Source organism: Pogoniulus pusillus, chromosome 29 (genome assembly GCF_015220805.1).
Source record: "Pogoniulus pusillus isolate bPogPus1 chromosome 29, bPogPus1.pri, whole genome shotgun sequence".
NCBI lineage: Eukaryota > Metazoa > Chordata > Aves > Piciformes > Lybiidae > Pogoniulus > Pogoniulus pusillus.
Genome location: NC_087292.1, coordinates 4549880 through 4577254, shown reverse-complemented (window position 1 = coordinate 4577254; position 27375 = coordinate 4549880). Strand labels below are relative to the sequence as shown.

At 45.0% G+C, this 27375-nt stretch overlaps 1 protein-coding gene across 13 annotated transcripts in view; it reads right to left on the bottom strand.

The window, feature by feature from the left end:
- The window catches only part of PTPRT (protein tyrosine phosphatase receptor type T), a 767160-nt gene that overhangs the window by 171307 nt on the left and 568478 nt on the right, over positions 1-27375 (bottom strand). For all 13 annotated transcript variants that reach the window (XM_064167548.1, XM_064167549.1, XM_064167557.1 and 10 more), the window contains 2 exons: positions 19022-19318; positions 17219-17328 (listed from right to left, as the gene is read on the bottom strand). In XM_064167548.1, coding sequence (XP_064023618.1) covers positions 17219-17328; positions 19022-19318 — 407 coding nt within the window. The remainder of the gene's footprint in view (positions 1-17218; positions 17329-19021; positions 19319-27375) is intronic.

Here is a 27375-nt window from a genome sequence, read left to right as displayed (position 1 = left end):
TCAGAGAGTGACATGTTGCTGAAAGCTGTACTAACCACATCGCAGAGCATGCTGCCCAGCTCCTGCAGCCCCTCAGGACAGAACAGCATGCAGAGCAAAGCACTCTTCCCATAAATTCACACTCACCCTATTCTAGCATGGATACCCAGGAATCAGCAGGATCTCCCACATTTTCTGAAGGTAACTGATTGGACAATAAAACACTCTTCAGACACACCACCTTGCTTTTCCAGCAGTTGATATGGAGCATAAGCCTAAGCTTCTAATTGATTTTGCAATTCTTTTCTTTCACTCTGCTTATTTGGGGAGAGAAGTAAGAGGCTGACATTGCACATGTTGGGCTACAACTGGCCTCAATGATCTTTAAAGTCTTCTCCAACCTTAATGATTCTATGAAGCCAAGACTTGAATCTTTAGGGACATGTCTGCCCACGTTGCTGTGAGGACAACCCAGCACAACCTAAGATCAATGCAGTACCACAGCAACACTTCATTAGTGAAGAGTTTCTTGTCTTTTTCTCATCTACACTGACACAGCACCTAAGATGAGAAAAGACCTCTCACAGATCTCCTGAGCAGCCCATCTTATCCAGGACACACCATGCAAAGAGCCCAGTAACACAAAGAGGCCAGCAAACACAAAGCATTCTCTTACCACCTACACACAGTTTGGTAAGAGTGCAGAAACATTGCTGCCCCAGGCTGTCCCATAAATACTATTACTGGTACCAGAAGAAGGCTTTCTCCAAAACACAGATGCTGTCACTCTTGAAGCACCTGCTGTGCACAGCAACAGTCAGCAGAGTATTTCATCCCTTTAGCTAATTTGAGACAACACTGACAATCCAATGGGGAGCTGCAAACAGGTACAGATGCACGTTCAGCTTCAGCATGCTTCCAATCATCTACCCACACAGAGGAGCCACTGGTGGGTTTATCTTATTTGTAATTGATTAATCACAGGCCAGGCTGCCACAAGCAGCATGTGCCCCTAGCATATCGTTAAGGATTATGCTCACAGATACTCTGTTTAGACAGCACTGTGTTAAATCCCAGCAAATAACGTGGTCACTGAGATGTGTGTGAAGCCCTTGAGAAGTAAAGCTGCTAAAACAATTATGTGAAGACATGACAAAACAGAGGGTAAGCTGCACTTCTTGATTCTTCCTAGGCATGAAAACTTCACCAGGGCTTCCTCCTTATCTTGGATCTATTTCACAGAATAATGGAACCAACCAGGTTGGAAGAGATCTCCAAGATCATCCAGTCCAACCTATCAACCAGACCATGGCACTAAGTGCCTCATCCAGGCTTTGCTTCAGCACCTCCAGGGACAGCGACTCCACCACCTCCCTGGGCAGCCCATTCCAATGCCAGTCACTCTCTCTGACAACAACTTCCTCCTAACATCCAGCCTAGACCTCCCCTGGCACAACTTGAGACTGTGTCCCCTTCTTCTGTTGCTGGTTGCCTGGCAGAAGAGCCCAACCCCACCTGGCTACAACCTCCCTTCACGTAGTTGTAGACAGCAATGAGGTAACCCCTGAGCCTCCTCTTCTAAAGTCTGCACACCCCCAGCTCCCTCAGCCCCTCCTCACAGGGCTGTGCTCCAGACCCCTCACCAGCTTTGTCACCCTTCTCTGGACATGTTCCAGCAACATCTCTCTCGAATGGAGGAGCCCAGAACTGGACACAGCACTCAAGGTGTGGCATGACCAGTCTTGAGTACAGAGGAGGAATGCATCCTGCTGGCCACACTGTTCCTGATATCCTGGGCACACTGCTAGCTCACATTCAGCTACTATCTACCAGTGCACCCCTGGTTCGTTTCTGCCTGGCTGCTCTCCAGCCATTCTATCCCTAGCCTGTAGCACTGCTGGGTGTTTGGAGGTGGAAGAACCAAATAAAACCACAAACACCCCATTGCTTCCACATTTCCTCTAGTAGGAACATCAAACATTGCCATAGTTTTCTTCTTGTGCCACTGCAAAGCTCAAAGTATCAATGGAAAACACCAAGGTTTCCACACTGCAAAGGGAACTGCAACTTAATCCCATTTATTCACATGCCAACTATTAGCAAACCACAGTAGCTTCAAAGAATCTCTCATGGTCCAGAAAGGCCATTCCAAAGGTCCAAAAAGTCCACTGTCTATTTAAATCTGTCAAAAAAGCAGCTAGAAATAGATGGCCTTCTGCTGCTCAGATTACACAAGTTCAACTAGTAGCAGGTAACAAGGGATTTCCCCAAAACTCTTTCATAAGTAGCTTTCTGGGTACTTATTACCATGACAGAGGAAACACAGAGTCTCAGAAACTCAGCTGACAGCACAGCAGACCTTTGCCTGAGGCAAAGCAGAATGAATTCTCCTCCTTTCCAACTCAATGCAATTTATAGCCCAAGGCTGTGTCTCATTACTCCTGCCCAAGCCAAGGTTGTTCCAACTTCAGTGTCAGCTGAGCAACATACTTGTCTCTTGCTGGCATTCCTCTGAAGGTGGAAGCTCTGCTTTTATTTAGCTGGAAAACCTGCTCTACTCCGTAGAGAACTTTGGAAAGAAGAGAGAGTGTTCCTGAAACATGGACCATTACCTGACATATCTTATGAAATATAATGGGAGAGAAAGATTGCAGTGGCCAAGAAGAGGATTGAGCTACATGAGCCAGGCAGTGTTGCTTGCTCAGCAGCAGCATGGTGAGCTCACAAGGCTCATCCTTAAAAAGGGTGAGAGCTAGGTGAGGACATAACTTTTGTCTGGATAACCTGAATATTTTCTAATCTGTTAGTATCCTCGGTAAGAAAATGGCAAGTTAACTTGCAGGGGTTATTTTGTTTTCCTCGAATTTTAATACCAGTTTAATGCTGTCACAGAGACAGATAAATAGCTTAGAAAATCGTTTTTGGCTCTATGGAAAAAGGAACCGGGCACTGAAAGGAAGAAAAAAACATCCCAGACAATAACAAGCAGGAGTTCTGTCTGCTTGATTTGCCTTCCTTGCCTTCTTATTTCTCCTCTTCCAATAATAAACTAATAATTAGTGACTTGTGCCAAAGAGAACAAAGACATCCTGCAGCATCCCTCTCCTCTGCTGCCAGTGTTTAAGCTACAGGGGTCGCTAAGGGCTGCAGGCTGGAGTAGCCAGCGTTCACCTGTGGGAGCAGCCCTGTGCAGGAGCTCATAGAGAAGAAAAGACCTGAACTTGCCCAGCACTTTGGGGGAACTCTGGAAAAGTCACTAAGACAAAGCTTAGAGAAAGGTTGCTCATTCTGAAAGGCAACAGAAATCTGCTTAGAAGCATCCTTTGCTGTTTCAGCCAGGGATTTTGGGTTGGTTTGAAAATAGACTTTCTAATTTGTGTCCTCCTTCAGACTTTCCATCCAAGCTATGAGCCTTACAAGATGACACCAACGGTCTTACTTTCTTGATTCCTTCCTCTGAGCATTTAAGTTAGCCCATAAAATCTTGGAACCTAAAGAACCACTTCCAGCAGCAGAAGCATTTTGGACTGAACAGCAATTCTGAACTGGGAAGACTTCAACACAAACATTACTGGACAATGTTAAAGCTTCCAGGGACAGGACTGAGGTTAAGAAGGAGCTTCTGGAATTTTCACTGGTGGGTTGACTTGGGATTTATTTTGAATGGCATTTCATTTATGTTTAAAGACCAAACTATCCCTGTAATAAGGGAGTCTGAAACAGAAATACATTTTATGAAGACAGGGCCAGACCTGCTTTGCAGGTACCTGAGGATCAATGTCCTTCATTGCCTCCAGACTGCATCCCCCTTTCTTTTCAGTTCCAGAAGAGAAGACACTCCAACATCAAAGAGGACACATCACATCAAGGAGACATTTGCTCAGCACTCCTTTCTGTCACTTATGATTCCTATAGCTCTTCGACTACTTGGTCATCACCACTGCTGGTTTTGTCATTCATCCAAGCTCCCTTGTATGTACCCAAGAGCCTGGGCATCCTTCTCCTACATCACCATGCTTTTCACCAGATGATTAAGAAAACAAAACAAGGCTGGCTGCTGTACTCTCAAATTTATATTTCAGAGCAATTTGTGCTCCTCTCCCTCCTTGGTTTGTCAGAAGAGAAGGGGAAGGAACAAAAGGTCTCTGTGTGCTTGAAGGAATTAACTTGCTTAGAGGATCTGCTCCCAAGTGTGAGGTACATCAGAGGGGCAATCAGTTTCACAGTTCTACAAAGCTGTTTGGAACATGATTACACAGCAAGCCACAGGCTCCTTTTGCTAAGGCTGGCGGACCACCCATGCTGCTGAGGAACAATCACTACTGGGGGTGACTTTGGACTGCAGCTGGGAGGGACAGCAGTTTCCACCTTATCAGAAAGTTTCAGACATTTGGGTTGCAAGGCTGTGACCAGTTCTAGAGCCCCCAACACAAGGAGGACATGGAACTGTTTGAATGAGCCCATGGAGGGCCACAAAGATGCTTAGAGGGCTGTAGCAGCTCTGCTATGAGGACAGGATACAAGAGCTGGGGCTATGCAGCCCGGAGAAGAGAAAGCTTTGAGAAGACCCTGGAGCATCCTTCCAGTATCTGAAGGGAGCCTGCAGGAAGGCTGAAGACCTTACAAGGTCTTGTAACAACAGGACAAGGGGTAATGGAAGAGGAAGGATTCAAACTAGATGTTAGAAAAGAGTTATTTCCAATGAGGGTGGTGAGACACTGGCACAGGTTGCCCAGGGAGGTTGTGGCTGCTCCTCCCTGGAGGTGTTCAACGCCAGATTGGATGAGGCCTTGAGTAACTTATTTTAGTGGGCAATGTCCCTGCTTATGGCAGGAGGTTGGAACTGATCCTTGAGGTCTCTTCCAACCTAATACCATTCTCAGACTGAAGTTACTAGCACCAAGTGTTACACAAAAAGCACAATTTGAAGAAAGTTATCTTCTCCTTAAGAGGAAAGAGTTAGCAAACAGGTTAGTGACCAATCCCTTCTGCAGCACTGGGCTTCATCACTAAAGAATATGGTTTATGACCAGATGATTGAGTGAATTTTCCATCTTAAAACTCACTTTAATCCAGACCATTTTTGCTACTTGCGTCCCTTCTTAGCCCACTGAATTTCATGGAAGCAAAGGCCTTTAATTTTTCTGTTCTTGTACTATTTCTTCTGGAATAAGGTTGAGAGTTAAATAGCACTGTGCTAATTATATTTAAAGCTAGAGTCACATGATAGACCAAAAGCCCTGAAGAACAAAATCCCTTAATTTAGTCATAGCACAAGCACAGCAGGGTTGGTAGCAGCACAAAAAGGCGTAGTGCAGCTCTAGGAATGAGTATGATGGTTAATCTAGGAAGACCTGTGAATAAGAGAAGCTGGTTTGCTCCCTACCCTTTGTACTGAGAGTCCATTAAATCTGAACGTGAACCCAGGCAACATACACACAAGACAGGACAGAACACAGACCTGTACCCAGCCTTTCTCTTGACCAGGAACAAGGACAGCAGGGCTAAAATGTCTCACCTACACTCCTCCTTCCTCACACTCCTCCTTCCTGCTCATATTTCTTTGGAACTTGATTGCTTTTTGTTTTCTATAAATAAAACCAGATTTCATGTCTATGAGGAAGGGAGGCCAAATGAAGTAGGTAACAAAGCAATTGGGAGCACCTCAGTAATGTATTCAGGCCATTAAGGATTTCATTAGGTTTACTAAAAGGTCATTAATGATAAAATATCTTCTCTTATTTTACCTGCTTCCTAAACATTATAGTCTGTTCTGCCATTCAAGCTTGCACCCCACTGACATTAATTAGCATGCTATATATATTAAAGAGAGTTTTTAATGAGCTGTTATTTCATGTGATTTTATTGGAGAGCCTCATTGTTCAGTTTAATAGCAGAAAATGACAACTATAGAAATTGCTTTGATAGGACTACAGCACTGAGGCAGTTATTCATTCTCTGTACTTGCTCCTCAGTTCTTGATGCTGAAAGTCCTGCTTAATACATCTCCTAGCTGCACTGCTGTGCTACACTGGGCATAGCAAAGGCTGTGAGCAATGAACAAAATCCCCAGCCCAACGCAGTGGACTACTAACATCATCATGTACAGCTGCTGTGCTCGCTCTACACCGTAAAACAACCATAAAGCTGTGAAGATATGAAATGGCTTTGCTACATTTACAGGTGAAATATCAGCCCTAGCTACTACTGAAGCTGGTAATTGTAAGATTACATATTTTAGTCTCTTGTATCTTATGCTGTCCATTTGTGCTTAGCCTCCATCTCGAGTCTCTGCCTCACTCTGTGCTGCTTTTAACCATTTCTGACAAAAGAGGTTGAAATAGAAACAAAAGGAAGAGTGAAGAATCCAGGTGTCCTCGCTGTGCTAAACCCTCACAGGTGCCTGCATCCTCCTCAAAGCTGTCTCATGCTTCCTGTCAGAGAGAGCACCTGAGGAGAGAGATCAGGAAAAAGCAGGAATACACAGGGAAGGCAAAAGCAGAAGGCATAAAGGGAAGCAAGGGACTCAGAATGAGAGAGATTGGTAACAAGAGCAGGGCACAGGAAACTAACCCCAGACTCATCCTGTCCACTGGCTGGCAGAATCAGAGTTATGGACTACGGAGCAGTAAAAGTGATTTCCCAAGAGGAACCATAGCGCTGCTTTAAAGGTGGTGAGGAGGTCACCTTGACTGGATTCTCCTATTTCCTTTTTGTATAGCTCCTCAGTTGCACCACCTCACAGGACAAAGGCAGCACTTCATACAACGAAGCCACAGCTTCTGGAACTCCTAATTCCATCTCTTTGCAAAATTAGGCACTGCTTAAGGTGAAAGAGAAATAACCACCTAGAAGGAAGGACACACATGTCTAGTTTGCTTTCAACTTAGTTAACTACTGTATTTTGCTAAGTAACAATACTGTACAATCTGAATATGGAACTGTTCAAGAGCTTGTCTAGATCAGATAAGTGTACTTGAAAGGATTAGATGGGAGAAATGGGCTTAAGAATCAGTTGCTCCCCTGCATGAGCAATAAAGAAAAGCAGCGTGTCAGAATAAAGGAACAACTAACCCAAACTGCAGTTCTGCTAGCAAAGAAAGAGTTGGAAGGCAGAAAACCAAGGTGTGCACACAGCCACAAGAAGGTTATTATTTTTTTTACTTTGTTGCAAGAAAGCTGTGAGGTCTTGGTTTGGTTTGTGTTTGGTTTTTTTCTCAGCTCTTATTTACTTAGTTCACAGAATTGACCAGGTTAGAAAAGACCTTCCAGATCATTGAGTCCAACTTATCACTTAACTCTTCTAATTAATTAAACCCTGGCACTAAGTGCCTCATCCAGTCTCCTTTTAAATGCCTCCAGGGATGGGGACTCCACCACCTCCCTGGGCAGCCCATTCCAATGCCAATCACTCTCTCTGGGAAGAATTTGTTCCTGATCTCCAGCCTAAACGTGCCCCTGGTGTAGTTTGAGGCTGTGTCCTCTTGTTCTGTCACTGGGTGCCTGGCAGAAGAGCCCAACCCCACCTGGCTACAGCCTCCCTTAAAGTAATTTTAGACAGCAATGAGCTCTGCCCTGAGCCCCCTCTTCTCCAGGCTAAACAACCCCTGCTCCCTCAGCCTCTCCTCACAGGGCTCACCAGCCTCATTGCCATTTTCTGGATGTGTTCAAGCACCTCAAAATCTTTCTTAAATGGAGGAACTCAGAACTGGACACAGCACTCAAGGTGTGGCCTAACCAGTGCTGAGTACAAGGGCAGAAGGATTTCCCAGATCCTGCTGACCACACTGTTCCTGATCCAGACCAGGACGTCATTGGCCTTCTTGGCCACCTAGGCACCCTCCTGGCTCATGTTCAGCTGCTGTTGACCTGTACTCCCAGGTCCCTCTCTGCCTGACTACTCTCAGCCACTCTGTCCCCAGCCTGTAGCACTGCTTGGGGTTGTGGCTGAAGTGCAGAACCCTGCACTTGGCCTTGTCGAAACTCATGGCATTGGGCTGTGCCCATCTATCCAGCTTGTCCAGGTCCCTCTGCAGAGCCCTCCTGCCCTCTAACAAATCAACACACATTCCCAACTTGGTGCTGTCTGCAGCTCAGATTAGAAATAGTCCAACAAGCACTAAACTCAGAGGAAAACAATTCAGTTGTCTTCCTAAAAAAAAAATAAATTACAAAATCCTAAAATAAAAGGTTTTGTTGCAGCCAAATCTCTTCTCTCATTTGCATTGGATTTATATTGCTGCAAGTCTACTGGCTTCAAAAGAACAATAAAAAGGCAATCAAAGAAATTGTTGTGCTCAAGGGACCTTATTATGCTTTTATTTCTGGAAAGCTTGATCAAGCAAGTTTTTTTTTTAACAGGTGATTTATGCTATTTATAACACAAGTACTCTCTTTACCTGGAGGTTGTCATACATTTAAAAACCCCTGACACCTGAGTTTCTCAACAAACTCACTCATTTTCTCATCAAGATGTTACTGGAAGCCACAAGATTTAAAGGAGCGTCATTAACGAATGCTTTGGAGTTAAGTGCATCTTGCAAGTAACTGTGAGCGAGCAGCACACAATTAACAACCCTAAAGAACAGGAGCAAGTTTATTCAAAAGCTTTTTAAGGTGTTTATTCAAAAAAACCTTCCGGATTCAGAAATCATTTCCTAACTGTAAGGCTGTTGAAATGGGACCGGGTGGCGACAGCATTAAGAAAGGCACAACAGGCTCCTCTACGGGAGATGCTCAGCTCCTGCCCTCCTCAGATGGCAAGAGCCCCCACAGCCACTGTCCTAGGATGTATCAGACAGAGCAGAGCCAAATGACAGAATTGCTTAGATTGGAAAAGACCTTCAAGACCATCAAATCCAATCATTAGTTTCACACTGACAAGTCCTTGACTAAACCGAATCCCTCAGCACAACATCTAATCACTATGAATGGCTACAGTCAGAAAGGACCACTAGGATCATCCAGTCCAACCTTCATCTCAGCATCCTTCATCACTAGACCGTAGCCTCAAGCACCACATCCACTCTCCTTTCAAACACCTCCAGGGATGGCAACCTCCAGTGATCTCCCCATATCAGCCTACAATTAACTCATCTCTGACTGATTTCAGTGCTGCCACTGCAATCTGTGTTTCCAAACATGAAGGAAATCTATCTCTGTGTCAACAGCTCCATGTGTCAGCTCTGCATTACAGCTGCACTGGGAAATGAGGTTTTCCTTGCTGCATCAGAGAAGCCACCTGAAATGTCCTCTGTGTGCAGCAAGGGGCTCAAGCAAGCACGTACTGGAATTCTAGGGCTGACGCGGAACTTATAAGCCATATTCACTTCATTAAACAGCATGTAAGGAGGGGGAAGGGCTCTCTGAGATCCTGGTGACTGAAAGAAAACAGACATCTTGTGTGCCTCGAACTTCAGCAGAAAGCTGTCACAACAAGCCCTGCCTTGTCCCAGAAGCAGAACAGAGTCTGAGGCTGATACAGCATCCCAATGTACTAGAAAATGAGCAATGCTAGGATTTACAGCCCTTCTCAAGTGCCCAAGGGGAAAAATATATATACATACAAAAGCAAGCAGTGCAATCCACACCACTCATTTCCCAAATCCTGGCCTGAATCCAGACTGAGAGTGGCTCAGTACATTGGCAGTGCCTAATCACCTGTCCAAGTGCTCAGTCAATGCTACAGTCAGCAACTACACAGCAATCGAGCTCTTCAGCCAGCCCAGCCCTCTCCCAGTACAATTCTGCACAAAAAGCCATTAACTACAGAAGTAATTTCACTAACATTTCCACTGAAAAAGTTCTCAAGCACTGGCACAGCCTGCCTGGGGAGATGAATGAATCCCCATCCCTGGAAGTGTTTCAAAGAAGCAGAGATGTGGAGCTGAAGAATTAGAGAATGGTTGGACCTGATGATCTTAAAGACCTTTTCTAACCAAACGGTGCTGTTATTCTAATTTAACCAGGTCTATGTGCACAGCTTTCCTTACATGTCACCGAGAGGATGACACAATCTACTCTGGAGCTGACATGGCTTCAAATTTAAACACATTATCCATAGCCACACAGTTTCATTGTTAGCTTAGAGCACTAAGGAGCTCTAATTCAGCAGAGCTCAGACTCAGTAAAACACTCATTCTTCCTCTAATTGACTTTGATGGACTCTGGACCAGCAAGTTACTGCAGTACCAGGCATGGCATAAATCCTGTGCCAAAGCAAAACACCCTTCGTGCCGCAGCTGAGCAGGGCAGTGCCCGCCTGCATGAACACTGCGTTGGTGAATGCCCCTACAGAGGAGTGATAAAGTTAACCCAGACCCTTAATTGATCTTTCATTTTGGTTTTGAGCACTTAAGATTGTCTCCTTAATGTCCCCTTCATGTTCAGCTAAATGCAGCAGCCAGCTGCGAGTGTCAGGGACTTCCTTCAGTGCACACTTAGAGTAAGCGAGAAAGCTGCGTCCCGGGAGTATCCTGCATCCACAGAATGCAATTGAGAAGCTGTAACATGATTGATTTTTCATGGGAACATTCAAAGTCACTTCTCACTGAAGGCAATTTCCAAGAATTGTCATCTTTCTACCATTTCCACCGCAGAGCTTTATAGAAATTGGCTCCAACATTTTGTGGTTGCTGCTTTCCTTCTGGTGGGAGCCATTTTTCACTCCTCTTAACCAAAGAAAGGGAGGGAAAAACCCACCACAACACCTTTAAACAAACAAACGAGGAAGCCAAGTTGAGTTCTCAACCTTTTTCACTTTTCCAGGAAACATTTTTGCTGCACCTTTCAGCAGGGAAGATTTTCTGCTAAAAATGTGAGGTTTCATGAACGGCTTATAAATGGGCTATGAACAGAAGTTCACACATAGCCATGGGGGAGGTGGGGGCTACGGCACCAGATAATCAAGCTTTGTCTTACAATAAGTATGCACTTTCAAGGGTCAGAAGGGGGAAGAAATTTGCTTCTACCCTACTGTAAATGCAGTCAGTGCATCCCACAAATATTGACCTTATGCATAACCCCTCCAAGAAGCAGTTTCCATGTAATGATCTCTCCTGCAGAGAAAAAGTGAAGGATATGATCGAGAAGAAATGGCAGACTGGCAACTGAAGAGATGATGAAGGGCAGACTGCAATTTTACATGGCAACTAAGAGGATCTGTAACCTCTGAAGTGCAATTTAAACTCAGATCCACTGGGATTAGAGGAACGAGGCTTCAAGCATCCCATTAAAGAGCTGAAATCGTGTATGAAAGTTCCTTCCATTATTATTCCTGGCATCTAAATAAGAGATTTGCAGCATGTCAGAAACAGTGGCTGAGAAAACTAGCTAGTTAGAAGCTGCAAATGCATCCTTATTTTTTCCACAGACCCATGTGCAACCCACATGGGACCTACTAATCGTAAAGATAAGAACATAAATGATTACAAGACTACACCTTACAATGTTTAAAAAGACAGCTTGCTGTTCAAGCACTGCCTTTAGGCATGGCTCACTGAAAGGACTTCAACAGCCTGAGTACCAATTTCCAGACAAGGACCTCAATGTACTGTAACCACCCTTTAAATGCTTCCAGGATTGAAATATCTTGTAACCATGCCTTCCCCCAGGTGTGTGGCTATCATTTTCACAGAAACACAGCAATATTCAGCTGGGAAAAGCCCCTCAGGATCACCAAGTCCAACAACCCTACTCTACAAGGTTCACCCTAAACCATACCCCCAAGCACCACATCCAAACGACTTCTAAACACCTCCAGGGTTGGTGTCTCCACCACCTCCCTGGGCAGCTCATTCCAATGCTTGGCCAGTTTCTTGATGGGGAAAAAAAAAAAATCTTTCTTAATATCCAGTCTGAACCTACCCAGTGGCAGCTTGGGGCCCTTCCCTCTTGTTCTATCACTATTTACCTCTGAACAGAGACCAGCACCAACCTCTCCACAACCTCCTTTCAGGTAGCTGTAAGACAGTGATGAGGTCTCCCCCTAGCCTCTTCTTCAAAATAACCACCTCCAACTCCTTCAGTTGCTCTTCATAAGATTTATTCTCCAGGCCCTGCACATTTTCCTTGCCCTTCTCTGCACTGGCTCCAGCACCTCCACATCCCTCTTGTATTGAAGTGCCCAAAACTGAACACAATATTCAAGGTGTGGCCTCACCAGAGCAGAGCACAAGGGCACAATCACCTCCCTGCTCCTGCTAGACACAGCATTTCTAATCCAAGGCAGGATGCCATTGGCTTTCTGTGCCACCTGGGCACACTGCTGGCTCATATCCAGTTGCTTGTCGATTTCAAGCAGGAATGCTAGGGATTTTTTTTTTCCCTTCTTCCCCTTTAAGGAAAAATATTCTAAAGCCTGACAATGCTGAGAAATTGATAACACACAAAAAATGTGTTTACAATGGGGAAAGCCAACATCACTGACTGAGTACACCCAAAAGGTTCCAGCTGCCCAAACACTGAAGTGCAGCTATAATTAAGGTTTATTTACATTTCCAAGATGCAAGTTTGCACAAAATATCTGGGTTCTCACTCACTCACATCTGAAGCACTTCAAATAGGGATTTTGGAGCAAATGCTTGAAACAAACTCATGTCATCTAAAAGCAGGAGAATTTAAATGCCAAAGGTCCAGGATCTTAAGTTAGACTGCAATCCAGTGCCAGCATAGATCTTTTTGCTGTTTGGTGGTGATTTGTTTTTAGACACAGTAGAATCATTGAATGGTTTCAGTTGGAAAAGGCCTCTAAGATTGAGTCCATTCATTGGCCTAACATCACTGTGGCCATTAAAGCATGTCCCCAAATGACACAGTTCAATGTCACTAGGATACAGAATTCCACATGGAGAAAAATACCTTTGTTGAGTGGGTTTGTACACAAAGGCTTTAAAGCTCAAACCCAGCATGGTGGGGGTTGGAAAGGACCTCTGGTGATCACCTAGTCCAACCACCCTGCTAAAAGCAGGGTCACCCACAGCAGGTTGCCCACAATCATAGAACTATCTTGGTTGGAAAAGAACTCTGAGATCTCCAAGTCCAACCATCAACTCAACACCACCACAGCCACTAAACCATGCACTGAAGTGCCATGTGCACATGTTTTTTGTACACCTCCAGGGCCTTTGGTTCCACTACCCCCTTGGACAGCCTGTCCCAATGCCTGACCACTCTTGCAGGAAAGAAAGCTTTCCTAATATGCAAACTAAACTTCCCCTAGTGCAACTAGAGGCCATTTCCTCCTATTCTATCATCTGATGTCAGGAAGATGAGATCAACCCCCACCTGACTCCCACCTCCTTTCACAAAGTTATGGAAAGCAATGAGGTCTGCCCTCAGTCTCCTTTTCTTTGGACTGAACCACCTCAATTCCCTCAGCTGCTCCTCACCAGACCTCCAGGCCATTCACCAGCTTCATTGCCCTTCTCTGGACCTACTCCAGCACCTCAAGGAAACAAAGCTTTAGAGAGTAGAAGGACACCCCAAAGAAACAAAGTGGTGCAGGTGACAGAATATAAAGACTAAACTATGTACTGCAATACTTAGGTAGGTTTGGAATCTCTTCAGAGAAAGAGGCTCCAAAACCTCCTGGACAGCCTCTTCCAGGGCTCTATTCCACTCACACCATAGAACTTTCTCCCCATGAAAAATTCTAACCCCCTTAGACATTCCCACAAGGTATAAGCACAACATGGAGCATCTAAGTTAAAGCAAAGAAGTTTTCAGGGCTGCTAAAAACTAATTCCCCAAGCTGTGGTACTTTCAGCCTGCCAGGAGCCTCAAAGGGGACAGAGTCTAGGAAAATATTACTTGATTCTGCCATTGCTGACATGACACTTCTGTCATGGATGTCACATGCAAAACCATTTCTGTAGGCCATCCTATCCAAACCAGTGCACCAGCAAAATCTATTATTTCTGTTGAGCTCTGCTTCCAAACAGAGAGTGATCTCCTCCTCTCCTAAGTTACCTGCACCCCTGGGCACTCAACCAGCGCTCCTGAGCCTTATCTTCATTGCACGAGTTGCTTGTGCCAACAGCCTATGCATCTCCTTAAAGGCTGACTTGTCCATTCAGATCAACTGACAGCCCCTCACACCATTTGCTCCTGTTATGAACTGCTTTGCTGTGCTACTCACACACCCAGACTGAACTGTGCCATCCCTTGCTTCCTACACAGCTCCTACCCTGATCTTTGCAGCATGCTGATTAACCGACTTGTAATTCCCAGAGCTTCCCAAGTTCTCTTGAACAAGAGGTTTCTACTCCCTAGAAACAGACTGCAATTACATAGTGATTTGGGGATCCAGAAGGTTCCTTTGTTCAAAAATCCAGCTGTAGCTATACCCAATGTAGATATTAATCCCCCATCTGCACACGGGGGGGGGGTTTAAACCAGTTTTAAATGCAAAGCTATTGCTGCCTTTATTAAAAGAGTACAATAGCATTTTGAAGGATAAATATCAATCAGAGGAGACTTGCATAAGTCAAGAAGGTTCATTAAGGCCCTTCCATTTTGTTCAGGCTCTTTAGAAGCGTTCGGTCATTATGGAATTAGTGATTCTGGCTGCCAAATGACTTGCTGAAGGTTGTGTGCTGAATTTCAGCCCAGTTGGCTTGTAAGCAGCCTGCGTGCAAGCTGCAATGGCAATTTGCATCATGTGGAGGTCTGCCTGGCAGGGAGCTGCAGGGGTGATTAGGGATCTGGGAAGGAAATCTGTCCCAAGGAAAAGCAAACGGGATGTAAGTAGAAGAGACAGTGCAAATATTTGGAAGCATCTTAGAAGCTTACAACAACAGAAGTCTTAACAAAACCAGAGAGAAAATACAGCCTCCAGACACAATGAATCAGACTGTGATGGTGATCCCAGAATCACAACCAGAATTCCAGCACGGTGAGGGTTGGAGGGGACCTCTAGAGATCATCTACTTCAAAGCATGGACCACCACAGCATCTTGCCCAAGATTGCAATGTCCAGGCAGGTTTGGAATCTCTCCAGAGAAGGCAACTCCACAACCTCTCTGGGCACCCTGCTCCGGGGCTCCAACACACTCACACCGGATACATTTTTCCTCGTGTTCAGATGGAACCTCCTGGGTTCCAGCTTGTGCTCGTTGTCCCTTGTCCCATCACTGTAAAGAGTCTGCCTCCATATCCTACTCCTGCACCCTTTAGCTGCTGATCGGCATTGATGTTTAGGAGGCTATTATTACTTAGAGGGAAAAAGAGAGGGGTTTGATTTTTTCCATTAGAAGGGTTTGTGGCCAAGGCAGTTTGAGAAGCTGTCACTTGCATGATACCTCCATGTGAATCTAGCCAGCCACAAGGCAGGACTTGATGCCACCAACTCGCATTCATGTAGGGATGTTTCCTGATCCCTGCTCACAGGGAATTGTTCTTTCATAAATGGTAGGTCGTTGGGTTTGTTTCTCCCTAATGACAGCAACTCAAGGGCAGAGTTTCTGCATAGCTGCAGTCTTCTTGTACACTGCTGTGCCTCCTGGGGTGACAGAGCAGCACCAGTGGTGCTGGACTGCACAGCTGGGCTCCAGAAGCGAGAGAGAACGCACTAAGGCAGTGCTGCACTAGTTCATCGCTTGACCTTTCTCTTCTGTTGTGGTTAAAAGTCTTCTGCTTCTACCTGGATGGGTACTGTAGGCCACAGGAAAGAACTGCAAACCTACCAGAGACTAACCACTAGCTGCATCTTGTCCTCTCTGACCAATAGGTCAGCTGAACTCTGTTAAAGCAGCGTAAGGCCACTGAGAAGTAGCTGAACCCTGTCTGAAACAACACTTTGGAGGTCATTACTACTGAGGAATTACTCTGGTCCTAGGCACATGGCATGAAATCTTAAAATTACACCAGCAGAGACAAAGGTTGCATTGCTACCCTGGAGGCATTCAACTATCTCCACGAAGCTGCTCAGCCAGAAAAGCTACTCAGATTGCTAAATCCTTCTGATGAGCTGAGCCCAAGGCAATATTTTAGTAGGAAAATGCCTCTTTAAAAATTAAAAGGAGGGGTTTTTTTGCATCATTTGATTTGGATTATTTGAAAATGTGTTCCATTTAAGCAGGCCACCTGCCTTGCCAGATAAATAATCAATTTGTTACTGATCCTATTCTGATTAATTCCTTGAAAATACAGACAGCTTTATTGCAGCATTCTTTACACAGACACAAGACAGCCTATAACACACCTTCTAAAACCACTATATTACAAGGGCTAGTTCTAGAAGCAAAGTTGTCCAGGCTGGAAAGGATCTATAAAGGTCATCTCCCAGTTTGAAGCCACTACCCTATGTCCCTTCACTATTCTTCCAATCTCACTGTGGTAAATGCTGAGTCTATAAACTGAAGCACACTCAATCAGCACCAGTGCACCATTTCCACTGTTGAATCAAAGTGTCTGTTCCTTCTTTGCAGGATTGTCATTTCATATGATACTCATAGAATGGCTTAAGTTGGAAGGGACCTTAGAGATCATCTACTCCAACCTCTCTGCCATGGACAAGGACACCTCTCAAGTAGACTTGGTTCATCATCTAAAGTAGTCCTGCTTCTATGTTCCTTTTCTGTATATCTGACAGTACATCACTTCATGGCTACAGCCTCACCAGAAGCACAGGACAACAGCAACACTGATACACTCTAGAGCCACATTAGGTATAATTTTCATCCAACACAGAATGGTCAGCATCATCCTATAACTTGCTGTCCATTCTGTTAGGCAGTGGGGAAAGTGGTTGGGCTAGACACATGTGTCATGGAGAGGCTTAGTAAGAACTCTGGGAGATGAGACTAAATGGCTCTGTTCTGCTGAGCTTGAAAAAATGTGATGGAAGGGCAGAGACAAATTGGAATTGGAAAAGCAGAAAGGAATCAGTTGCAGTAGGTATAAAAACTTACAGAAGTTTACCTCAACGGGAAAAAAGGGAATGAAGAAAACTGACCTTGGAGATACTGCAGAAGGGAAAAGGGCAGGAACTGAAGACCTGAGACATGGAGGAATGTGTAGCTCTCCATTTCTCACCAATATTGGTACAGAAATCTCTTCTCTTTTTTGACCTAGAAAACTTTTTCAGTGGTAGCAGCAGCTCCATCTTGGAATTTCTTATCTATTTTAATCAGGCTTCTTTTAGCACCTACCGAAATCTCTCAGAGCTAAGGATTGGCTTAAACACATATAAAAAAGGCCTTGTAGCATGCATTCCTTGACAACAATCTGTTCTCCTCACCTCATAGAGTGTAATGATGCCATTTGTCTCATTTGGAGGCTTCCACTGAACATAGATCTTCTCTTCAAAAGGTCCTCCCTGGATGGATTCCAAGGGAACTGGTCCAGGAACTACAGGAATGAAAAACAACAAGAAACTGTCTTAGAAGCTCCCACCAGCTCCAGTTACAGACACATCAGAAGACATCAAGAGGCCAAACAGAAAGTTCTGAACGCTTAAAAAAAGCAGAACTCCTCAAGTATTGCTATTCCCAAGGTACTATTAATATGAAAGGCCTGTTCTCAACCTTTGGTTCCAATAACACCACTGAGATAAATAAAATCAGAGCCCATGAAAATATGAAGCCAGTTTCATAATTCCCTTATTCCAGCACAGCAGCAGCAGGGAATTTGATTTGTCCTTCTCCACCTACACAACAGCAAAGTTCCTTCCACCTGAAGAGCCAGATTGCACCTTGGCATAAAGAGGCTACTGAGCTGCACGCCTTTATCAATATGAAGGATTGCTTCTTTAGGAAGCACAAGCAAAGATTTATACTTCATTACGGCTACAAGGCCAACTAAAAATCCACCTACTCAAGCAAAATTGCAATGCTGTGGAAAATAAGTAAATGCACTCCCAAGCCTGTCTGATAAAAGCCTTCTTCATTTTTCTGAGAGATCTGCCACCCTCTTATGTCCCCTCATATGATATACTGGGCTGCAAGAGTCACTTTCAGCTGAAAGAAACTTAGGCCAGCAACTCCTCACAGCTCTGGCAGAAGAAGAATGTTCCTCTGACACATTAGACAGAGTGGAGGCTGGTGGTCTGCTAGAGTCCTTGGTGTAGAATAGCTCAGATGGGATAACAACACTCTAAAGCTTTCCATCAATAGATCTAGAGAACAGGTCTTGTCTATCAAGAGCAGAAGAGTCAGCTGCTGAGGCATAACAACAATGAAGCTGGTGAAGGGTCTGAAGAAAAGGTCTTGTGAGAAGCAGCTGAGAAAACTGGGGATGTTCAGCCAGAAGGAAAAGAGGGTGAGGGGAGACTTTCTGGCTCTCTACAACTACCTGAAAGGTGGATGAAGGCAGATAGGGATTGGTCTCTTCTCTGAAGTAGCAAGCAATAGGACAAGAGACAACCTCAAGTTGCACCAGGGAAGGTTTAGGTTAGATATGAGGAACAATTTCTTCACTGAAATGGTTGTCAAGTCCTGTAACAGGCTTCCTAGGACAATAGTGGAGTTCTCATCCCTGGAAAGGTTGAAAAGCTATGTAGATGTGGTGCTGAGGGACACTGTTTAGTAGTGACCTGGCAGTGCTGGGTTAATGTTTGGATTCAGTGATTTCCAAGGTCTCCTCCAACCAAAACAGCTCTATGAGTCTATAAAATGTTAAACATAGAAGATCAGTATTAAGAAAAGTTAGACTCTGTGAAGAAAGAAATTACACTCTTCCTTGGGACAGTGGTGGGAAGGCACAACTAAAATCAGTAAATGCCAGGACTGTGTTTGCCCATCAATAAAGGAATCCTCTTTGTGGGCCCTGGGTAGTTCAGAAGTTAACTTCTATAGAATTAAACCTAGTGCTGTTCAGTAACTGTTCAGATTGGGGTCTGTCACTACCAAGCACTTCAGGAATCCTTACCCTTGCAAGAACATGGTTGTAAAAAGGAAATTACTTATGCCTACACATTTCACTTGCACTAAATACGCTGCCCAGGAAGCTATCCCTAAGTCTCATAGGACAGAGCATCACTACTTGTAACTTTAAAATATGAGTCTTCCCCCAAAACCAAGCAAGCAATTGCAGATTCACTTACCATCTTCCTCTGTCTGCACAACCAACTCCTCACTTTCCATTTTGCCCTCCGGGTTAGAGAGGGCTAACCTCAGCCTGATGGTCATGAAGGGTCGAAGACCTCGCAAGGTGTAGTGGGAAGAAGTTTGGATGAGCTCCTCTGCCTCAAACTTCTGCTGGTTGAACACATACTGGTACTGGACCGTGAGATTGTAGCTGTGGCAGCGAGTCACTGCGTAACCAAAGGGCTCCCACTGCAGCGTCAGCTGCCGGGAGCGAATATCAACAACTTCTACGTTCTGTGGTCCGTGGACAGGGTCTGTGAAGTAAGAGAAGTGAAAAAAGTAACCATCTGACATTTAAAGCAGCCAGTCATCCATTAACATGCTTCCTTCTGCATTGCCAGTGTATTTCACTGCCCTGAATGTTCTTGTCTTCATGGGGTATGAGTGAGAGAGAAATGAATGTCAGATCCACACAACATTCTGGCTCCTGAGTGCTCCCTGAAATCACAGAATGTCAGGGGCTGCAAGGGACCTTAACAGATCATCCAGTCCAACCCCCCTGCCAGAGCAGTATGACCTCCATGAGATCACAGAGGGGAATGCATCGAGGCAGGCCTTGAGTATCTCCAAAGAGGGAGGCTCCACAACTCCCCTGGGCAGCATGTTCCAGTGTTCTGTCACCCTCACAGTGAAAAACTCTTCCTCAGGTTTCCAGGGAACTTCCTATGCCTCAGTTTCTGCCCATTGCCCCTTGTCCTGTCCCCCATCACAGAGCCTTGAACAGTGGTGACACTTCTGATTTTTGAAAGCTCACTGCATCCAACAACAGCACCAGCTCAGTTGCATGAAAGCTGTTCTTTCTTTCCTTTATTGTTGCTAAGATTGAAAAGTAGTTGAAAAGTGCCTAAATACCTTGGTGAGTTCAGCCCTAAGTGGTGATCTCCGTGGGAAACGGCTGCCAGAGCAGGAACGGACTCAAATCTCTCAACTTCCAGTTTAACTCCGTAGCCCCTACACCCTAATTCCACTCTGCTCAGACTACAGCATGAGAGTGTAAGAATTGAGGCCAAGAGTCTGCCTGTTAGCTTCCCAACACCCCAGTGCTACCGCCCCTTTCAGTTTTTGCACTCTGAAAAGCCTTGGCAGTGGGGCCAGGAGCAGATCTTGCTGCTCCTTGAGGAAGTTTCCTGAGTCCCCTCAACTTTGCGCCAGCAAAACTTTGATGTCAGATCGTCTCAACGCCTCGACCCCGCCAAAGTTTCATTGCTCTTTATTATTCTTTTTACATTATCCAGCCGAGGTACAGTTTGAATATTCATGTGTAGAAATCATTCTCACCTGCTGTTCCCTAATTTATTTTTAACAGCATAACTCAAAAGCTCTGACTGCAGACTCTGCCCTTCATATGAAATATAAATGCACGCCCCGCTAGACACGCGGATATAAAGAACCAAGGATGAGTGAGAAAAATCACTGCTTGAGGTAAGTCAGATGGCAACAACACTACACATGTCACACTTTGTTTATCTGACATTTCTTCAGCTTGTGTGGCTTGTTTGCTTTTTTGCTTAATATATACCTAAGCAAGGTAATTAGAGAATACATCATTTCCCATACAGCGCCTTGATTTATAGCACGTACTTAGGGTTTCGCCCACTTGCCATGTTCTCTCAGGATTTCAGCCTCTAAAAGGAACAGAACATTTTCATGGGCACAGAAAAAAATAAAAGAAATCACAAGGACTCCTGAATGCTAGTTGTGCTTCTTGGAAAGATAATTAAAGAAGAGAAAAAGCCATCTAGTAGTCACTGAATGTAAAGTGCACACCAACCGTAACTGACTTCAGTCCATCAGCTGAAAATACACCCTAAGAACTAACAAATTCCTTCTATAAAAACCCAGTGACTAGCAACAGGAAAATAGCTCCTTCTGAATTGAACTGTTCTCAAGTCTTTATATAGCTACACATACACACAGCCACTTTGGAAATAGGATGGATATTAAAGGAACAAGGATTTAAAGCTAGCAGCTGGTTTAGAATTCCATAGAAGTCATGACAAACCCTTAGCATCCAGAAAAAAAAAGGAACAACCTCTTGAATGAAATTCCTTAGTACCATGTGTAAAAAATAAAGTTGTATGCATATATATACACACAAATATGGTTTGCATTGCAGAACTCCAGCCTCTGGAGAATCGCAGAATCAACCAGGTTGGAAGAGACCTCCAAGAATCATCCAGTCCAACCTAGCACCCAGCCCTATCCAGTCAACTAGACCATGGCACCAAGTGCCTCATCCAGTCTTTTCTTGAAGACCTCAAGGGACAGCGCCTCCACCACCTCCCTGGGCAGCCCATTCCAATGCCAATCACTCTCTCTGACAACAACTTCTTCCTAACATCCAGCCTAGACCTACCCCAGCACAACTTTAGACTGTGTCCCCCTGTTCCATTGCTGGTTGTCTGGGAGAAGAGGCCAACCCCACCTGGCGACAATGTCCCTTCAGGTAGTTGTAGACAGCAATAAGGTCACCCCTGAGCCTCCTCTTCTCCAGGCTAAACAACCCCAGCTCCCTCAGCCTCTCCTCATAGAACATCCAGTCCAACCACACTCCTAAGGAGGGTCACCCAGGGGCACAATGTCCAGGCATGTTTGAAATCTCTCCAGAGAAGGAGACTCCTCAGCCTCTCTAGACAGCCTGCTGCACTCCCTCTCAAAGCAAAGAAAAAGGGTTTTTTAGGTGGTGCTTCCTGGGTTTCTGCCTGTTGATCACAGGGTGTTAGGGATCAGAAGGGACATCTGGAGATCTTTGAGGCCAACCCCCCTGCCAGAGCAGAACCATCGAACCTCACGTACATCGCACAGGAACACATCCAGACAGGCCTTGAAAGCCTCCCGAGAAGGAGACTCCACAACCTCTCAGGGAAGCCTGTTCCAGTGCTTTGTGACTCTCACATTAAAGAAGTTCTTCCTCACATTGAGGTGGAACTTCCTGTGCTGCAGTTTACACCCTTTGTCCTTTTATCCCAAGGTGCCAGTGGTAAGATCAGCACTGAGAAGATCCTCTCTAGGGCTGCTCTTCTGCACAGTGAACAGCTGAGTGCATTCGACCTACAGAAGACTCTGGGGGGACCATTACATTGCATTCCAGTATCTGAAGGGATCCTACAGGAAGGCTGCAGATGGACCTTTTGTAAGTGTGTTGTGCTAGTTTGAAGCTAGCTAGGATGTTTTGGTGAGAAGAACTAAATTACAGGCTGTGGAGGGAAAACAATGGTGATGGCTACTTCCCTCATAGGCTTACTGAGATGTATAAGAAATAGAAACACAGATAAGCACTTCTGCTGCTGCAAGCTCCCAACTGCATCTCCCTCTGTCTCTCTCTCTCTCTAACTGCACCCTCTGTTTCTCTGATTAATCCACTTTGCTTCCTAACCCCCCTGGCCAAACCTCCATTCTACCCTGGGACTGGCGTAAGGTTGAGAGGGGCAGGGGGAAGGTGAAGGGGCAGTTGGGAGCCCCTCCTGGGGACTCAGGTTTCTGGGAGGGGAGTTGTGTTTCTGTATTACCTTTTACCTTGTATATTTCTGTCTATAACTGTATATACTGTAACTATCTGCTTGTATATTCTGCTAAGCTGTAAATATAAGCTTCATTCAATTTCCAGAGCTGGTTGAGTCTAGTCTGGGTGATTTCCAAAAGGGGAGTGGGGTGGGTAACACCCAAACCATCACATCCATCTACAGATAGGACAAAGGGCAATGGTTTAAGCCGAGGGAAAGTAGGTTTAGACTGGATTTGAAGAAGAAATTCAAGTACAAGGTGGGTAAGACTCTGAAATAGGCTGCCCAGAGAGGCTGTGGTTGCCTCCTCCCTGGGGATGCTCAAAGCTAGGCTGGATGAGGCCTTGAGCAATTGAGATTAGTCAAGATGCTTCCCTGCCCATGGCAGGGAGGTTGGAGTAGATGATCTTTGAGGTCCCTTCCAAATCAAGCCATTCTGTGATTCTATGATGTCCACTTCCCAGTGACAGGAGGACAGAGACACAGGTTTCAGAAACACAGCCCAAAGAGTCTTGTAGAGATTTGGCATGTCATGGCCTTCTAGATTCCAGAGCAAAGTATAAACACAAATAAGTAAAAAACTATTTAAACTTGAGGTTCAGAGAGGAAAAAAACAAACTGAAATGAAATCACCCAAAACTGGCCCTGGAAAGCTTTACATTCTCCCTGCCCCCCTTCTCTCCATGTTCAGAAAAAGGAGATTGAAACTGAGACTATGTAATTTTGAAAATGTTTTCCTGTTCCACACTGATTTCCTCTGCAGCATCGACTACTGAAACTCATTTCCCAAGATGAGATTTCTGTACTCTTGTTTTTTAAAGCACAGTGGTCCTACTGCCTTCTCCATTAAATTCCTTCCACTTTTTAACTCTGTAAGGATACAATCTCAAGAGGTCTGGAATACCCAGCCCTGGGACAGTACTGCCTAATATCACTCACTTTTAATGGATGACTTATATCCCCCCAGAAGAAACAAGAGTACCAAAAACATTTATAACTTATCTACAGTCCCCTAGGACTGGTGAATATCTGAGCCAAACTTGTCCATTTCTGTACTCTTGGAATTAGAACTTCCAAATAACACAAGAAAGAAACTTGAAAATTATTAATCTTGCACTTGGCTGGTATAAGAAAAGCTTCCAATATGGGTCTCAGCTTCAGCTGCACAGAAATACCTACTAAAGCAAGGCAGAAACCAATGAACCCCAGCTGAATAAGAGATGATCTATAAAAGACATTGGTGTAACACATGTAAACCCAAGTAGATTTTTCTAAGTGCCCTGAGACCTTGGAAAACACAAAGGAGGTTCTGAAGAGGCAGGAACAACGAAATGGCTTTCACCCATGTGTTAACATCACTCTTGAACCCATGTATAGCAAACTGCAGTCTCTGGGATTTCACTGTGCAAGTTCTGCATTTTCATTTCACCCTCAACTATCAATCTGCCTCATCTTTATTTCCTGCTCTTCTCCAGCCTTAAATTTCCACAAGTGACACACATCTCCTGTCACAACACAGAGCAAGATAAACAGAACAAAAAAAGCATTCCAGAGGTATGCCCTAAATACACAATTGAAGTACTTGTCCAGGATAAAGCACCAGTTCTACAGAGCATGTTGCTCAGCCCTTCAGAAAGATCCTGACAGATGAATTGCTCCACAAACACCTTCCACGTGGATGTCCTGCACACAGACATTTCAGAGTCACAGAATGTCAGGGGCTGGAAGTGACCTCGAAAGCTCAGCCACACCAATCCTCCTGCAGAGCAGGATCACTATTAACAGGTCACACAAGAACACATAGAATCATAGAATCAACCAGGTTGGAAGAGACCTCCAAGTTCATCCAGCCCAACCTAGCACCCAGCCCCATCCAGTCAACCAGACTATGGCACTAAGTGCCTCATCCAGGCTTTCCTTGAACACCTCAAGGGACGGTGACTCCACCACCTCCCTGGGCAGCCCATTCCAATGCCAATCACTCTCTCTGCCAACAACTTCCTCCTAACATCCAGCCTAGACCTCCCCTGGCACAACTTGAGACTCTGTCCCCTTGTTCTGTTGCTGGTTGCCTGGGAGAAGAGACCAACCCCCACCTGGCTGCAACCTCCCCTCAGGTAGCTGTAGACAGCAATGAGGTCTGCCCTGAGACTCCTCTTCTGCAGGCTAAACAACCCCAGATCCCTCAGCCTCTCCTCACAGGGAGATGGGCTTTGAATATCTCCAGAGAAGGAGAGTCCACAACACTCCTGGGCAGCCTGTTCCAGGGTTCTGTCACCCTCACAGTGAAGAAATTACTCCTTGTGTTTACATGAAACTTCCTATGCCTCAGCTTCCACCCATGGCCTCTTGTGCTGTCATTGGGCATAATGACAACTCTGCCACTCCTGAAGCAAAGACCATCTTCTGGGGACAGAGCTCCTTTGCCGAGTGGCACAACTCACAGCGCTGGTGCCCTTCACATCACCATGCCTGAATGTGGCATGAAAGCCTTTTCAGACACGGCAGACAAAACCCAGTGATGAAACAGAGCTCCCCAGCCTTTCAAGACTGTAGAAGTGTTTGGGCTTTGCCCTTTTCTGCAAAAAGACCATCTCCCTAATATTTGGATCCTATTTATTTTATCCAGTTTGGGTATCATGCCTGGTCCAGAGTGCAGACAAAGGAGGCAATTACACAGAGAGGCATTTGTCGAGAGAAGACTCGCAAGAGAAAAGAGGGGAAAAAAGGATTGGGACTGATACAATGAAATCCCCACAGAACAAACAATCTGTTTGTCGAGACACCTACAATCAACTAAATCCCAAGCCACACACAAAGAAATAGGTGTCATTACAGCTGATGAACTAAAATAGGCTGGTTTATGGTGTACTCTGAGCAATGAAGGAGGAGATCTGCCACACAGATGAATCCATTATAAAAGGAAGATGAAATAAGTTAGATAATGGAGTATGTGCTTAGACAGGCCAGGGACTGAGCTCTCACAACAGTTCATGCAATCGCTTTCCTTCCCTTCACAGCACAGCTTTATTTTTTGATAGCACCCAGCCCTTGCCAGTCAACCAGACCATGGCACTAAGTGCCTCATCCAGGCCTCTCTTAAACATCTCCAAGGACGGAGACACCACCACCTCCCTGGGCAGCCCATTCCAATGCCAATCACTCTCTCTGACAACTTCCTCCTAACATCCAGCCTAGACCTCCTTTGGCACAGATTGGGGCTGTGTCCCCTTGTTCTGTTGCTGGGTGCCTGGGAGAGGAGACCAACCCCACCTGGTTACAGCCTCCTTTCAGGTAGTTGTAGACAGCAATGAGCTCTGCCCTGAGCCTCCTCTTCTCCAGGCTAAACAATCCCAGCTCCCTCAGCCTCTCCTCATAGGGTTTGTGTTCCAGGCCTCTCACCAGCTTTGTTGCCCTTCTCTGGACACCTTCCAGCACCTCAGCATCTCTCTTGAATTGAGGAGCCCAGAAGTGGACACAGTACTCAAGGTGTGTCCTGACCAGTGTTAAGTACATGGGAAGAACAACATCCCTCATCCTACTAGTCACACCGTTCCTGATACAAGCCAGGATGCCACTGACTCTTTTGGCCATCTGGACTGCTTGTGCCAAGCAGGACCACAGACTGCAGAGGGTTACCAATGCCTGCCCCAGTTTACACCAGAACAGAGCTTCCAAACCTCCACATGTAAACAACTTCAAGATAATTAAACACTACCTTTTTAAAAGAGGTAAATTAACATCTGCTTAAATGCATTAATTTTTTTCTTTCTATTACATTTTTTCAATACTAAAATTAATGCTTTCTTCTTTTTACACCTAAAGCTATTGTTCCCTAACAAACTGAAAAACAATCATCCAACTCAACAAGGAAGGGTAATTACTGGGTCTAACAAAGACATCTCTCGTGGATGCACACAGAGCACTAGCAAACCACGGCTGGGAACAACACGTACAGCATTAAGCCTTTGGATGTTCAAATACAAAAGCATAATCTAATATGCTAATAAAGGCAAGATCACAAAGCAGGTAAACCACTTGGGTTTTATCCAGCAGAAGTAAGTTTGTGATCCCCACACATTTCATTAGATGGAAATCCAACACTTGATTTAACCGGCACGGAAGGGTGTTTATTTGCGTTGCCTCTCCTCCTGTGTGCTTCTGCTGGTACTTTCAAATGGAATGAGTGGAAAAGATGAGACTAACATAGAAGTTAGTTCCTGACAAAACATACATTATCTCTATGAAAAAAATACAACTAAGCTGATCAAAACAGTAGATAAGAGAGGTTTCCTCCAACCAGCGATGGGTCTGTTGAATGATTCTGAGCACCAAGGCACGCTGTTGCTTGAAACTGTGGCTTCTTTTCATGGCTGTGCAATCTACTGGAGAAATTCTCCCTGCTCTTGCAGAATCCTGTCTCTCCAATCCAAAAATTAAACCCAGAAAAGTAAAATATTTGCATCCCTACTTGTAGATGGAGCAGAGGAGCTACCAGCTGATCAAACATGGGCTGTGTGAGCACTACTGAAACACCACAACCACCCCAGACCAACTGAAATTTTCTCAAGATCCAGGAGCAGCAGCAACTGCTCTTCTCATCAGCCATGGGTGTAGTCATGCATGGGGAATCAATCAATCTATGATGGAGACTAACTGATGCCCTGACATCCCCAGACATTCTCTCTCCACAGCATGCTACAGCAGAAGAAAAATTAACCAAAACACCAAAGCAATTGCTAACAAGGCCAAGAGTGGATAATTAGCACAAAGCAGCATGCACCACAACCATAATCATAGATTCACAG